The sequence below is a fragment of the Zootoca vivipara genome, chromosome 3, assembly GCF_963506605.1.
Source record: "Zootoca vivipara chromosome 3, rZooViv1.1, whole genome shotgun sequence".
Taxonomy (NCBI): domain Eukaryota; kingdom Metazoa; phylum Chordata; class Lepidosauria; order Squamata; family Lacertidae; genus Zootoca; species Zootoca vivipara.
This window is the reverse complement of record NC_083278.1, coordinates 14,196,063-14,212,376: the sequence shown is the minus strand read 5'-3', so window position 1 is coordinate 14,212,376 and position 16,314 is coordinate 14,196,063. Positions and strand designations below refer to the sequence as shown.

The window sequence follows — 16,314 nt, the reverse complement described above, 5'->3', positions numbered from 1 at the left end:
CGTTCGTAAGGAGGGTGGTACTACTACAGGCAACTAGTTAAGGATTTGCTCTCTGGAGGTAGAAGCTTATATTCTAATCCCCATTCAAACTGAACTCCCCCACTATATCAGCAGTCCTCTTTCAAAAGCTCACTGTTTACTGAACACTAATAAATGTTTTGACTTGCTTGGAAAACATCCATTGTGCCTATGTGTCACAGACTGGTTGGCCGCAGAGGAATGGTGGGAGGAACCAGCTGGGGAACACACACCCTCCAGGAAAGAAGGCTCAGAGCCAGGGGATTGGTGGTGGGACAACAATGAGTGATCAGAGGGAGAAGATTGGGGGAAGTGTATGAAGCTGAAGAGGTAACAGGGCTTAGTGAGTGGAAGGAGTCTGTGGCAGAGAGAAGTCCAGAATCAGAAGCAGGAGAGGAAGCAGAGATAAGTCTGGCTGGCGAGTCACACAGGTGTCTCCCCCTCCTGCTGTAACAAGCTCTGCTCCCCTCTATTCTCCCAGAACCAGGAGAGGCATGAAGAGGCTGGAGAAGAAGCTAGCTTCACAGAGGTATAGTCTCAAGTTGCTTGGGGGAAATCCAGTAGAGGAGGGGACTTAGGCAACTATGGGGAGGTGGAGACCTTAAGTCTCAGCAACTGCTTCACGGGGACAAGGCCTGCCAGAGATGAGCTCCTACGCTCATTAGGCCTGACACTAATGTGCAGATCCTGTTTTTGCCAATAAAGACTTAGCTACAACTTGCTCGTTGTAATTTACTTCTGGCTCGCTCCTATCACCATGTTTGGGGAAAACAATGTTCAGCAGATGTGTGATTTGAACCAATGTCTTCCATGTCCTGGTGTAATGCTTTTGTTTACCAGGATAATGCAGCATAGTTGTTGCTGAACTGCTTTGCCTGTACATCGTTTCTTCTGAAATGAATGCATTTGGGTTAAGTAGCTATGTTTCTTTATTCTCATAATACCTTCTGGCTCCAAGCACTGAGCTCCAGTGCCAAGAGTCTGTGAGACTAATTTTTGCATGTGTAGTATGTGTGTGAGTGAATTAGAATTACAGGTGTTGCATGAAAATGTTGATTTGTATATGGTTTTTATATAATGTATGTTTATATCATAGCTGTCAAGTTTTCCCTTTTCTCGCGAGGAAGCCTATTCAGCATAAGGGAATTTCCCTTTAAAAAGGGAGAACTTGACAGCTATGGTTTATATTTTAAAATGCAAGTTGCTTAGAGGCCTTTTAGGTAAAAACAACTATTAAGTCTGTTAGTTAATACTAATAAAAAATAGATTTTAATTTTAAAAACTGAAGATGCCATAAACTGTTGACTTACTAATTTTAACATGCTTAAAACCTGTACACATAGATTTATGTGCTTTCTATAATTATTACAAGTTTGATTTCTAGATTTCACAAGCAGCGTATCCATATTAGTTGCTCAATTTAATTTCTCTTTTGGTCATTCATCAATTTTATAAAACAATGCATTTCAAAAAGGAGAAGATTTAACAGAAAATATAGTAAAAAAAAAAAATAAGGTGGGAAGGAATTTCCCTCACACAACTGCCTGCCATTTAATGTAACCAACAATGCAACATTTTTATCTTAAGTACAAAAACATCCCAAAGGAAGGCAATTATATTTGCCAGGGGAAGCGTGCCACTGGTATTTCAGAAAACTTCAATGTGTTTTCTCTGTCCTACACCCTCAATTTCGTAACCAGGTTTGGAAGAACACAAGTGATGCACAGGAATGTGTACCACCTTTCCATAGCCCCTCTTCTCTCATGCAAATAATCTTCCTCAATGGTCTTAACCATGGTTAACAGTTATTTGTATATTACAATAAACTGCTGTTAATACCAACCACCGTTTGCTTCATTTATCTATGGCTTCAATCCATGGTTAATGGCAGTACCAATGTAACACTTTATCATGGTTAAAACCAGTGGAAGGGAATCTGCAAGTCAGAAGAGGAATACTCAGCCCCATAGCCCAACCACCAAATAATGGCAAAAAGGGATTCCAAAATTGGTAGTTGGATGGGCACAATTTCACTTTGTAGTTAAGTGGTTGGGGTTCTCTGCATCTCACAGTCATCCTTATAATTCTTCATTACTTCTTTCTCCATTTTCTTTTATTCTGTTTTGTAATACTTGACCCAGGACTCAGCTAGACTGGTAAAGAAAAAGCAATTTATATGCATTGTATGTGCAATATATTGTTGTGCCACCAGATGGTGACGTGGAGTCCTGTTTTTCTCTAGCTGTTATCCCTGTTTAAATTTACAACACTTTAAACTGAAACACTTCTTTGATGTGTCTAGATCCAGCCCCATTCTGTTACCACAATAGGGGTGTGATGTAGATATTTACTGCTGACAGCAATGCCTTAAAGAAAGGCAAAGGACCCCTGACAGTTAAGTCCAGTCGCGAACAACTCTGGGGTTGTGGCGCTCATCTCGCTTTACTGGCTGAGGGAACCGATGTTTGTTCTCCGGGTCATGTGGCCACCATGACTAAGCCGCTTCTGGCCAGGGCCATCTTAAGTATATCTGGTGCCATGGCGCGAAGATCCCTCCAGTGCCCCCCCCTGTTTTGCAGCGCGGCTGCCGCAGGCACAGGTGCAGCAGCCCGGCACCCCCTGGCAGCCTGGTGCCCTGGCGCACTGCGCCACCCAGCCTTGCCTTAGGGCCGGCCCTGCTTCTGGCGAAACCAGAGCAGCACACGGAAACGCTGTTTACCTTCCCGCCAAAGCGGTTCCTATTTATCTGAGCTCCCGTTGCTCGGTCCCAGCTCCTGCCAACCTAGCAATGCCTTAGGCAAGCTCTAAATCCCTGTCAATCGTCTATATTTTATTTTCGTAACAGTCTCATCTCCCTGAAACCAATCCTGGTAACTGGGATATAGAACATGACTGAAAAGCTGAAAACTTCATAGTGAACAGGTGAGTCTTTAACACTTTCTGCACATGCTAACTACTACCGGTACCCCCTTGAGTGGCTCTGTACCCCATACTGGCATGCCTCTGAACTGGGTCACCCACCAACACTCCATACCCCTTGTAGAAAGAATCAAAAGTATGAATCTCCTTCAGGGCTTCACTATTTACTGGATAACATAAGATCGGGTGTGAAATATACATATGAAAGGTATGTAATTCCTTGAATAATAAGGTATGGGGCTGTTAGTGCCCTTAATTCTGCGTACAGAATACGGTGCACAAAATGGCAAGAAACAGCTTAGTGTTCAATTACCATAAAATATTTATTTTGTCTAGATTATAAAAGTATCTCCTTTGTATAGATCTTTACTAGCTGAAAGCACACTGTGGTCAAGGACAGACTTCTAGAACTGTTAGCATATTCTTGTTTTGTTTTTGTATCGTAGAGGTCATTTGATTTTTAGCAATACAGACAAATCTAAAGCCAAAGGCTATTCTACTGCAAGATATCAATAAAATGCAAAGGACAGCTTTTTCAGCTGACAAAGCTTCTTACCCATCCTCACCTAATGACCTCTTCATTCATTCTGTGAACACGCACAGGGTAATCAGATGGGTGCCTTGCTAGCAAAGCAGCTGACTATTCCAAACTAACATGTACAAGCCAGAAAAGTGAGAATAAAATCAAAGGGAACTTTTGCAGAAGTTGAAAACATTTTGCTTTAACATTTACCACTAGAGGGAGTCTTTGTCAAGAAAATCACATTTGAGAACTAATATTGAATTTTGGCACAATTGTGCTGGTTTAATTTTATGAAGTAAAATAAACATTTAGTACTAAGGTTTTCCCCTTATGCTTAGAGCAAATATAGAGTCCTAGAAGTGCATAAATGCACATTATCACAGTTTGTGTTCCATCAAAAGCATGTCAGTAGAGCATACACCTTCGAATCCTAGAATTGCAGAGTTAGAAGGGACCCTGTGGATCATCTAGTCCAGGCATCCCCAAACTCGGCCCTCCAGATGTTTGGGGACTACAACTCCCATCATCCCTAGCTAACAGGACCAGTGGTCAGGGATGATGGGAATTGTAGTCCCCAAACATCTGGAGGGCCGAGTTTGGGGATACCTGATCTAGTCCAACCCTCCCACAATGCAGGAATATGCAGCTGTCCGAAGTGGGGATCAAACCTGCAACCTTGGCATGATCAGCACTATGCTCTAACAAACTGAGCTAAGACTTTTAATCTCAGGGTTGTGGTTTCAAGCCCCACGTTGAGTGAATGATTCCTGCATTGCAGGGGGTTGGACTAGATTATCCTCATGGTCCCTTCCAACTCTACAGTTCTATGATTCTATGTCAGCTGCAAGGGCGAGACATTCACACCTTGTTACTTGGATTATTCCAGATTGCATTCTGACTTTACAAAGGTTTCTCAGGTAGATCAAATGTTCTCAAAGAATGAAATCACCTGTTTTTCATTTTAAGGATTCATATACTATGGAGCTTCTGTGTATCAGTTTCTTTCATTTTTTTTATCCAGTACAGTACAGAGAAGTTTTGAAAGATCTCTAAGTAACTAAGGTAGCTAAAATTATATTTCTGGTTAATACAAATGCTGATGCAGTAATATCCAATCTAAGTTATTTTCAATCGTTATAAGCCACTCTAAAAGTTTTTTGAATGGAGAACTACAGTATAACTGTTATGGCATGCTAGACACTTGAATAAAATCTGTTCCTTGAGGTACACCTTTCTCTTCAATTACTGTACAATATATCTCACACACCACTGATCATCACCTGATTTCAACCACTCTGGCCATGTTAAATAATCATATTGCAGCTCAAAAAGCCAAGATATGAACAGGCCTCCCTCTGGACAGGAGCTAGCAAATAAAACATAAAGTCTTCCACAAACCACAGCCTCTCACGTTGTCCAAACCAGAGAATCATGGTGAACTGCCTTTGACCCAGGACACAAAACCAGAGTCTGAAGTTCCTTTAACATCTTGGCTGGTTCCAAAGCTGCCAATCTCAAGCTTCCTGCTTTAGTTTAAATGGGAAATATTGACCAATGGAAGACTTCTTGGCCTGCTTTCACTGGTTTACCACAATGATGCTCTCATTGTTCAGATAGAAGCCAAGCTGCACAAATAGTTCCCGCACATGTACAGAGTTCCAGCAGAACTGAACTACTCAGTAACACCCCCTCCCTTCCATGATGGAAGGAAGGTAGGATATAAATGTAACAAAAAATGATTTTCTGGAGACTAAAGTGTACAGCAATGAAGAGGGCTGCACACAGTTTATAGAGGAAAGTATGACAATGCAAAGAGGCTTTAGCATGGGAAAAGTTAATTTAGAAGAGGCCTTTTAACTGTCTTTCTACCTGCCAGGTTCTGGCCAGGCATCCCCAAACTTCGGCCCTCCAGATGTTTTTGACTACAATTCCCATCTTCCCCGACCACTGGTCCTATTAGCTAGGGATCATGGGAGTTGTAGGCCAAAACATCTGGAGGGCCGCAGTTTGGGGATGCTTGGGTTAGACCTACTGCTCTTACATTTGAGAGAGAAGGACCACCTGGACTGAACTTGGTGCTTACATGAAGTTGCCCATATAGTGAAGATTTGTAGGAAAGCATGAGGCAAATCTTGTCTCTCAAGATTCCACCGTGTGCCATAATTGCCCCATCTTTTGCCAAATATTCAAATGAACAAATTCAAAGGAACCCTGCTTGAAGCAAAGCTTGCACATTTCAAGGTGAATGGGATGGGTAGAATGTTCAGTTGGAAGAAAGCCAAGAAGATGAAAGCCAATTCTAAGCCAGCACCCAGTTGTTTTAATTTAAAAGCTTGAGAAGAGTCCCAGAGAACAGGGTTCAACACACCAAATGAGAACTCAAAGAATAAAAAACACTGCTCATCCTACCGGCACCAAGCACACAGCACTGCAACATATTACTGGAAAGAACAGGAAATTGAAAGAGGGTGGGGAAAGAGAGAGATAGAGAGGGAGGGAGAGGGACAGCAGGCATAAAGAGGGCAGATCCATGCTGTAAAAAATGTAACATGCAAGATCATATTTCCACATGGAAAAATTACATGAAAGAACGTTAAGTATTAGATCTATAAAATGTTAATAACATTTTAAAGAACATGTAAGTGCACTTTTAGTCCTTTTCTGGCCCCATTGGTCACCATGTCTTGATGTCTTGAGAGAGAGTAGTAGTAGTAATAGCTCAAAGTTCAGTTGCTAGGTTACTGGCAAATCAACATTTAGATCATCATGGGAGGCTAGAAAAAGAAAGCATTTCTGTTTTCACAAGATAACTGAATAATTTAAAGAGAATGCTTCCTTCTACCCTAATGTCCATTCTAGCGAAGTAGAGCCATTCAATAGCTATATAGTCAGCTATGATGACCGACTGAAATGCAGTAAGAAAAAGCTATAAACACACATATAGCAAATTATGAAGGAAGGAAAAATTTGAATATGAACATAACTCTGCCTTGTAGTGAGGTTTTAAAAGGTGTTACTGCTGATAATCCAACTTTGAGAAGCATTTGCAGCTACAATACTACTGTACTCCATATTCAGGGAAGTAAGCATATGGCTTCTCTAACTTTTGGTTATTAGTTCAGATTCCCTACTGCATGGCAGCCTATGGGGAAACATGTTTGCCTTCTGAAAAATGCTGTTCAAAGTTGATGCCTGCCTCAAATTAATCAGTGACATTCTTGAGTTCTGCCCTTTTTATGAGCAATATCCTCTCATTATCCACTCCTGACATGATTTAAGATCACTTGGAAGTCCTACTGAAACTAACAAGCCTTTAAGTATACATACTCAGGAGCACAGCCTCAGAGGAGAAAATAACTGCAACTTTCAATACAGCACTAACTGGTGGTACTACCGGTAACAGCATCCTTCCCTCAATTTGTTATATTTCAGCAATACAACACCCTTTTAAAAATAGACTAAATACTATGCTTGGAAAATGTTGGTCAATTGATTTGTCAAGTAAAACCTGTTTACATTAGTGTGTGGGCATGACAATTAGGTTATCTTCAACTTAAAGACCTACATTGGCTCCCAGTACATTTCTGAGCACAAAGTGTTTGTGCTGACTTTTAAAGCCCTAAACGGCCTTGGCCCAGTATACCTGAAGGAGCGTCTCCACCCCCATCCTTCAGCCCGGACACTGAGATCCAGCTCCGGGGGCCTTCTGGCAGTTCTCTCTCTGTGAGAAGTGAGGTTACAGGGAACCAGGCAGAAGGCCTTCTCAGTAGTGGTGCCCACCCATCAGATGTCAAGGAAATAAACAATTATCTGACTTTTAGAAAACATCTAAAGGCAGCCCTGTTTAGGGAAGTTTTTAATGTTTGATTGTTTATTGTGCTTTTAATTCTGTTGGGAGCCGCCCAGAGTGGCTGAGGAAACCCTGCCAGCTGGGTAGGGTATAAATAATAATAATAATAATAATAATAATAATAATAATAATAATGGCTGCAGAAAGGGCCACAGCACATACATTATAGCTATAGCTCCTGCTGACTCAACACCCTTATACACCATACAAACTGCAAATCTTCATTACTCAGCCAAAGGCCATCACATACAAAAGGACAACATGGGGATCAGCACTCAACTATCATTAAAAGCAAGGTAATTAAAACTAACAGCATAATCAACCGCCAACAACAACATCAGACAAAAATGCAGCTATCAGCTTGTGACTTATTTAATCTAGTCACTGTCCAGGATACAGTGTATCCTAGAATATTGTTCTATTTTGATTTTGAATAGATTCAATAAATACTAAGGCATATTACTCCAAAACTGTGTTCCCCAGAGCAACAATCCCACTATTTCTGCTTGAAAAACTTTTAAGTGAATGGGAATTAGCCTCTGATCACTTCCTTTTTTGTTGTTGTTGTTTATTAAATTTGTATACCTCACCCTTCATCTGTATATCTCAGGGTGGTTCACAACATAACACAATATAAAAACCCAAAATACATAATAAAAAGAAGAAAAAACCCACAAACCAATAAGCCCCCCATCCCATTGTTAAGTCAATGCTTCCTCCAGTGTTAACTCCACACCCTCTTTAAGCGATTGTGAACTAGCAAAGGCGATACCTAGATATATCTGAAGAAGTGTGCATGCACACTAAAGCTCATACCTATGACAAACTTAGTTGGTCTCTAAGGTGCTACCGGAAGGAATTTTTTTTATTTTTTGTTTCGACTACGTCAGACCAACACGGCTACCTACCTATACCTAGATATATAAATTGCTTAACTTGGGCAATCTGGTTTCCACTGATATTCTACCTATGTTGCCTCTGATTTATTCCAACCACCATATGCATTTTACTATAACTGATAGTTAACCATTCAGATATGCAGTAGCTAGAAAAAAATCCCTCATAACCTTCCTCCAACCCATTTGCAAGGAGGACACAAGGGCTGTATTATCAGCAAACAGCAAGAGTAAAGCTTGTCTGTCCCCCAAATATATTGGACTGAAAGCAGCACTGGATGAACTACGGTAGTAGCAATGTTGTTTATGTATAAAATTAATCAGGGAGGCAGCAAGCAACCTTGTCAAACTCCCTTAAGAGTTGGAATGCTACTGGACAATCCTCCAGAGGGTCCTCCCTGAACTTTTACCACAGTTTGTTTGTTGAGCCTTATAACTAAATAAAGTGATCAGTCTTTTACACCAGTTAAGGCAATTTCTTCCCACATTCATTCCCTACCAATCAAACCTAAAGCAGCCTTTAAATCTACAAATGAAAAATATATAAGAAACATCTTTATCATGGTCATAGTACTTATAAACACTTATAAACCAGTTGAAAAATTACAAAGCAGGGTTCAGTTTTTGAATTCCATTTTCAGAGCCCAGCTTGCTCTTGTTTATGTCCTCAGCTCAACTCTTTGCTGTATTACTTTGCTTTATTAGGTGAACCTCACCTAGTATGCCATTTTCCTTAGTGCCTAGGCAGATAACTCAGGGTAGCGCTCAAAGAGTGTCATGGCAAGAATTAGCCCTTGTTTGCCTTAACATACTATGATGGGGGGGGGTTGTTTCCATGTTCAAATATAAGCTTTTGAAGTAATCAAACTTAATGGCCACGGTGACATTTTTACAGCCGATACCAGCAATGAATAGGTGGGAGAATATTAAAACACACACACACACACACAATTTCATATTCATTGTATTTTGAAATTGTTAGAGTGGGTGAAATTGTTAGGATGATATACCATCACCAGCCAGTGCTACCTGTGGCTAGGCAATGCAGTCTCACAAGGGCTTGGATTTAAATTAGTTCATGTGTGTCCATTCATCTTGACAGCAATTTAATAGAATCTTCACTCCAATCAGATTTACATGTGATCATGCACTGTATTCATGGCCAGCAGTGCAACATTTAGCCTAAGTGTGTAATGCTTCAGCAAGTGTTCAGAGCAGGTGTTATTTCCATACCCCAGCAATTAAGAAGATCTTCCTCCCCATTGCCTTTTGTTCTCCCCTTATTCACTTCATTTATACTCCAGTGTTACCTCAATTTGCATGTGTATAATTACACACACACTTTTCTATCACCTTTTTATGCATCTGGAGTCAGTCTATAGAAAGCTGGAGTCAAAATAAGCTAGGTTAAAATGTCAGACCCCTTTTTGTACTAAAGACTGCATCTGTAATTTATGCAGTATAGATCTAATTATTCCCCCTAAGTATCCAAACAATTATTGTGTAAACAGGTGAGCAAAAGAAGCTGTTTTGCCCAAAAACTGTTCTTTTTTCGTGTGCAGCTAAAAGCAGACCATTTTTCTTAAGTGAAAGACTAGAGCACAAGTCATCTCATTAAACCTTACTTGCAGCAGCTAATGCAGGCATAGGCAAACTCAGCCCCTCCAGATGTTTTGGGACTATAACTCACATCATCCCTGACTACAACTCCCATCACCACTAGCTACCTAGCTAACAAGACCAGTGGGTCCTGTTAACTAGGTAGTGAGGGGTGATGGGAGTTGTAGTTCCAAAACATATGGAGGGCCAGGTTTGCCTATGCCTGAGCTCATGTATTAAATGAGTGGTTCTCAAACTTTTTTCTCTGGGCCACATATTCAGAATAAAAATTTGCTCATTCCACACCAAATTTTTTATTGCTAAGAAATGCATTGGAAAACAAAAAGGAACAGTGGTTGATTTATAACATAGAAAACAACTACTTTATAATATGATCATGGGATGTCCAAAACGTATATACAGTAGAGCAAAAAATTATTATTATTTATTATTATTATTATTATTATTATTATTATTATTATTATTTTATACTATCCTGAAACATTGAAATGTTTATTTGATTGTCCTTGAATCGTCCTGCCACACTTGTCATCCTCTCCTGCCACACCAGTGTGGCACATCACGCCTTTTGAGAACCACTGCATTAAATCATCAAGAAGAATAGGAGGACTTGAAGGTGGCTTCAAATGCCACAATGACCAGCTGGGTCACCTAGTATCTAGACTTCATACCACCTGGTGCTACCTCCCATAACTACTGTACTCTCAAGTTTCTGTACACCTCTGCTCCTTTCAAGTCTTCCATGGCAGAACAGGGGCTTGGATTGCTCTGCCTGGTCAAATTATCACATTGTGCTTGTTGTATTAAAAGGTACTGCCTCAGTTTCATAAGACCAATATTTCATTTACATTTGTTTCTAGGGACGCAAAATAATTGAAGAAATGAATTTTGAAGTTTCCACTCAAAGTGGTGGTACAAGAAGAATCTTTGTCCTGGCATGGAACTCTAGTTTTGGATTTCCAGGCAATAGTTGTGCAAAACCAGTCTTGGCTACTCATTCGTCAGCACCGCCTCTAGTTTTCTCTTTATTAGAGCTTTACCTACAGAAACCCTTACGTTTAATCAAAATGGGTGGATTGGCATTTTAGGCCCATGGAATAATGTTTGATATTTTAAAATGCAACTTTTAATATATAGTTTTATTTTTCTGTTACAAAATTGTAAACACATGAATCATAAAACATGACTGACAAAAATGGGTCATTGGGGTGCGTAAAATACCAAACATATTATTTTACATAATAATGAGGTGATTACAGTAAATCATAGAACAAAAACCACTGGATCTGTCACTGAGCTGCCGCCTACTTACTTTGAAAGGAACACTGATGGTTCAGATATTAACATTAGACCAGCGTTTAGTGTGATAAAAAAGTAACTTGGGCTGGCTTCCCCCCACTCAAAGGCAGCTGTGAGTTCAAAAGCATTTCCTTCCATTTTAAATTGTTGAGATGACACTGGAAGCTGGGGTTAAAAGTACTTTAATCTTTTAATAAGAAATCTGGCTCATATTGCTACATCAATGTAGTGGTTAGGAGCTGCTTCAATTATTCTATTTGAAGAAATTTTAAAATCACATCAGAATAAAATGCATAGCAGACACTAACTGAAACCCAACATTATGTGGCATCTTCACAAACTGTCCTGATGACACACTGTAATAAATGTGACAGCACCTTGTAGAATCAAACATCAAGATCTCAAGAACCAAAGGAACACAACTGCCCTCCCCTTACACCAACTCTAGGAATAGAGCAGTCTCCAGTACAGTATTTGTGAAGCAGATTCAATTATATAGGTGACTAGATAAGGGAAGGGGGGGAATTATTCCTTTGCATATAATTAAAATAGCTACATTCTGGCAAGTACTCATGAGTGATATCTGCTTTACAGTTCTTATTATTAACATGTCTGACTTGAAGTTAAATATGTAGAAATCCCTCTGGCATTACTAACTCTCTGCTGAAAGACATCAGAAGCAATCTTAACTCTAAGAAAGCCATCTAATTCCATTATATACACCAGATACCCAGAAGCTACTGTTATATTTATTTTATAGGCACTTTGCAAACTGCTTTTTATCTTTTCTGATGAGAGGTGATATATAAATACTCAAAATAAATATTCCACAATTAATACATAAAACTAAAAAGCTATTTTCAGAAGTATGAAGAGCTTTACGCTGGTTACACTTGTTCCTTATATCTGCAATACACACAAGATGGACTACACCACTTTAATTTGACTTCATCTTGGAAGAGTACAACTTGAAGATTTTAACAATGATTCATTTAATTTTAACAATAACCAAATAGATTTCTACCCTTGCCTTGCCCATTTCTAGTTTGGCTGTTTGCTCCATTTTATTCTCTTCTCATTACAGAAGAAGAGCTCTGTTCAGAAGTAGAAGGATACTTTCTAGTTATAACCCACTATTTTAAAAACTGTACAAGAAACTCTGCAGTCACGAGGCAGCTTCAGGTTTGTTTCTCTTGAATAATTCCCCCATGCATCATGGCAACACATGTTTGAAAAGTAAAGGGATTTTTAAAAATGGTTTGATACTGCACAGTGAGTATGCTGTCCCACTGTGTGCATCTAAAGTTGCTCTTTGGATCCAAGCCACTGAAGACAAGCAGTATGAAGTACCAAAGAGGTAGGCATGCCCCTGGAAAGAAATATGGTACAGAAATCAACAAAAGTTCAGCTTCGATTAACAAACTAGTAACCACAAAAGAATCTGATGTGCAAAAGTTTTTATGGCATAATTAAAGTAATCTACGGTTACCCTTTATGTAACTTGATATAATGTGAAAATCTGAATTTGTTTTAACTATTTCCAAACTTTTATATGTTTCACCTCGTTATTCTTCAGAACGGTATCAAGGTTATTCTTCAGTGTCAAGGCAGTCTGAGTTTATGTTATCAAGCAAAAAAAGCTGGCTGAAGAAAGGATGGAATGGGCACTGGGAATTGGTACCAGTAGAATATATTTGTTTGCGAACATGTCACATTTGCACAATGGGCTGGATCCAAAAAAGGTTTATTTGCACTTATATTATAGTTCCAATTTAAATACATGGGACAACATTCAACTAATTTACCCAGCTGATGGGTAGGGTATAAATTATTAATTATTATTATTATATAAAGAATTATATGTGTAAACTTTAAAATGTAAGTGAGTGAAGCACTCCTATAGGAATACGGCCAAAAACAGCACGATGCAGCAATCTGCCACATTGTTTAATGCAAATCCTCAACTCTCAGCCCCTACAACACAAGGAACCAAGACTACCCCGGCATGGAAAGGAAAATTATAGATGCCATGATTCATCTTCTAAAGCACAATTGTCAATTTATTAGAAGTTAACCTACCATCACTTTGGGTCTTGCTCTTCATTTCTTCCATCCATGTTGGAATGTCTTTCAGAGGAACGTAATCTCGTATGTATTCTTTACGCCTCTCCTCTAGTGTCATCTTCAACAAACGCTCTGTTAAAAAAAATTTGTATACATTACTAATATTAAAGTTAATCCATTTCTATTGAAGCAAGGTTCATGAATTATCCCACGAATACCCACTTTTTCTTTCTACAGATGGAATAACATTTATCTTGGGGAAATCTATGAGATTTCAAGAGTGTGTTTTTATCTAAGTTTTATTGCATCTCATACAAGTTTCAGAATATAGGCAAACTGCACAAAAAGCAGCAATAAAATAATTCAATTACACTTAGAAAGCATAATCAATCAACACCTTTATTTCTCAACAACCAAGCTTCCAATGAGCTCTTGATATGCTATGGCTGAGTTTCATTTCAGGCTTCCTTTCTAGTGTTTCTGGGCTGTATCCAACAAAGCCATACTTATTCACTGAAATCAACAAACTTGTTAGTCATGTCTATTTATTTCAATTGGTTTGTTTCAAGTATGAATTAGTTGAATACAACCTACCATAAATAAAAACAGACACACAAATATGTGCTATTTCTTTTGCAACTTGAAGCAGTGCTTAAGAACTTGCTTTGGTTTTCATGGCTGCTTATTATTTAAAACTGAAGTGATCAAGGACTTCTATTAGCACTTGTCACTTAATTAAAAATGCTATTGAAATATTAGTTTGACAGGCAACACATATGTACTAACAAACCCACACCATCAAATTAAAGGCATTCAGTTCACATAAAACACAAGATATTTACTCAAGGCAAGAGCTAATCTACCTCATAAACATCAACAGCATCTAAAGTTAAAGGTAAAGGGACCCCTGACCATTAGGTCCAGTCATGACCGACTCTGGGGTTGCGCGCTCATCTCGCATTATTGGCCGAGGGAGCCGGCGTATAGCTTCCAGGTCATGTGGCCAGCATGACAAAGCCGCTTCTGGCAAACCAGAGCAGCACATGGAAACGCCGTTTACCTTCCCGCTGTAGCGGTTCCTATTTATCTACTTGCACTTTGACGTGCTTTCGGACTGCTAGGTTGGCAGGAGCTGGGACCAAGCAACAGGAGCTCACCCCGTCACAGGGATTCGAACCGCCGACCTTCTGATCAGCAAGCCCTAGGCTCAGTGGTTTAACCCACAGCGCCACCTGGGTCCCTGACAACAGCATCTAGTATTGTTATAAATACACTCCTATTTCCTCATGTATTATAATTTCGGAAGCAGGTCAAAGCTGCTTGCTCTACTAAAGTTTAGCATTGCTTCAAACTACAGAATAAACCCACACCACACTATAGTCAATCTGTAAGGAAAATATAACTGATGTAGACTGAAAAAAGGGGTCCACCCTTCTTGAAGTTTTTATTTGCATTAGCTAAAACATCAACCTTAAAATAAAAATGTTAAGGACCTTAAGTTATAACTTTTAGGTATAAATGTTTCAACCAATAGCATTTAAGCACAAAAATTTCCACGATTAAAAAAAATCCTTTAGTGTTAGGCAGTTCATGTTGAAAAATTAACAAAATCCTCTTGAACACAATGAGATTTCACGCACCTGCTCTTGAGAATGTGATGTGCAAAAGCAAACCTAAAATCAATTAATTAGGAAGAAATACAGTGGCACCTCGGGTTACAGACGCTTCAGGTTACAGACCCCTCTAACCCAGAAATAGTACCTTGGTTTAAGAACTTTGCTTCAGAATGAGAACAGAAATCGTGCTCCGGTGGCACAGCAGCAGCGGGAGGCTCCATTAGCTAAAGTGGTACCTCAGGTTAAGAACAGTTTCAGGTTAAGAATGGACCTCTAGAACGAATTAAGCTCTTAACCCAAGGTACCACTATATAGCAATCCACCATGAAGCTGGAGGCTCACAACTTTAGTAGAGTGAATCTAGTCTGATGTAGCTTTAGCAGATCTAGCAAGTGAATCAACAGAAGAACAGGATCTCTCAATACTGTGGAGTCCACCCAACAGTGATGAGAAGCAGGACAAATATTCTACAGTTGTTCTGTCTAACTATTACAGGGCACCTAGTCTTCCCTGATGCCCAAGATGCTTGAGACACAATTACTGCGCCCTCAGTGGTGAGGATAATTCCTTTCACTATTTCACTATTGAAAAGTATATAGACCTGGGGGAGGAAGTTGGAGGTGTGCTGTGCTTTCCTACTTCCTCTTCCAGTTCCATGTGCTTTTCAGGGCTCAGATCAATTCTATTAATGCAACTTCCACCCAGATCTCTTGGAAAAGTGAAATTTGTGCATGAACACTTTCTCTATCTGCCTGGCGAAGGCTGGGATAGGAGGGGGAGTAGCGATCAGAGGGGATTATGCCCACAACACCCAGTTTAAAACTCAAATGTGGCCTTGGGCCTAAAAAGCTTGGCAACACCTATTTTTATAATAGCAATTGACTTCTGATTTGCAGGTGCTGATCTTTTCTTTCATCTGACTATGAGAAAAGTCGCATCTACTAGTACTCCTACTAAATCATATTTAATAACATATCTGCAGGAAATTCACAGCTCAGGACTGGACTGGGTACTGTAAATGCGAAATGAAGTTTCCATTGTTAAATCTAGGAATAATTTTAACATGCACAGCTCTGTCCAACAGGTACAACTTTGATTTAAGTAGCATTAACACAATGAGTTTAAATATTATTTTAAGCTTTATATATATTGTTTAAGCCATTCATAAACAATGATCACAAAAATGTAGTGACATTTTCCACTGAACAGCTGTATTTGCTGATGAGAGAACTTTTATACCGGTAAGTCTGTTAGTTAAAACACACACCATTAGAGAATAGCCCTTACACATACTAGCTATCATTTTCTCTCCTTTTGAATAGTTTACCTTTTAGTCAGTATAAATGCACAGGTCAACATAAGCCTTCCCCTGTTTTTTTTATTTATTTTACTTATTTATTACATTTGTATACCACCCTTCATCCAAAGATCTCAGGGCGGTTCACAGCATAAAAATGCTAAATAAAAACAAGGACAAAACAATTGTGCCAATCTCTGTGGCTTCTAAAT

At 39.3% G+C, this 16,314-nt stretch overlaps 1 protein-coding gene across 2 annotated transcripts in view; it reads right to left on the bottom strand.

Annotated features, from left to right (window-relative positions):
- Positions 1 to 16,314, bottom strand: part of MACROD2 (mono-ADP ribosylhydrolase 2) — an 898,190-nt gene that overhangs the window by 879,988 nt on the left and 1,888 nt on the right. For both annotated transcript variants that reach the window (XM_035110056.2, XM_035110055.2), the window contains exon 2: positions 13,205 to 13,321. In XM_035110056.2, the coding sequence (XP_034965947.2) occupies positions 13,205 to 13,321 (117 nt within the window). The remainder of the gene's footprint in view (positions 1 to 13,204; positions 13,322 to 16,314) is intronic.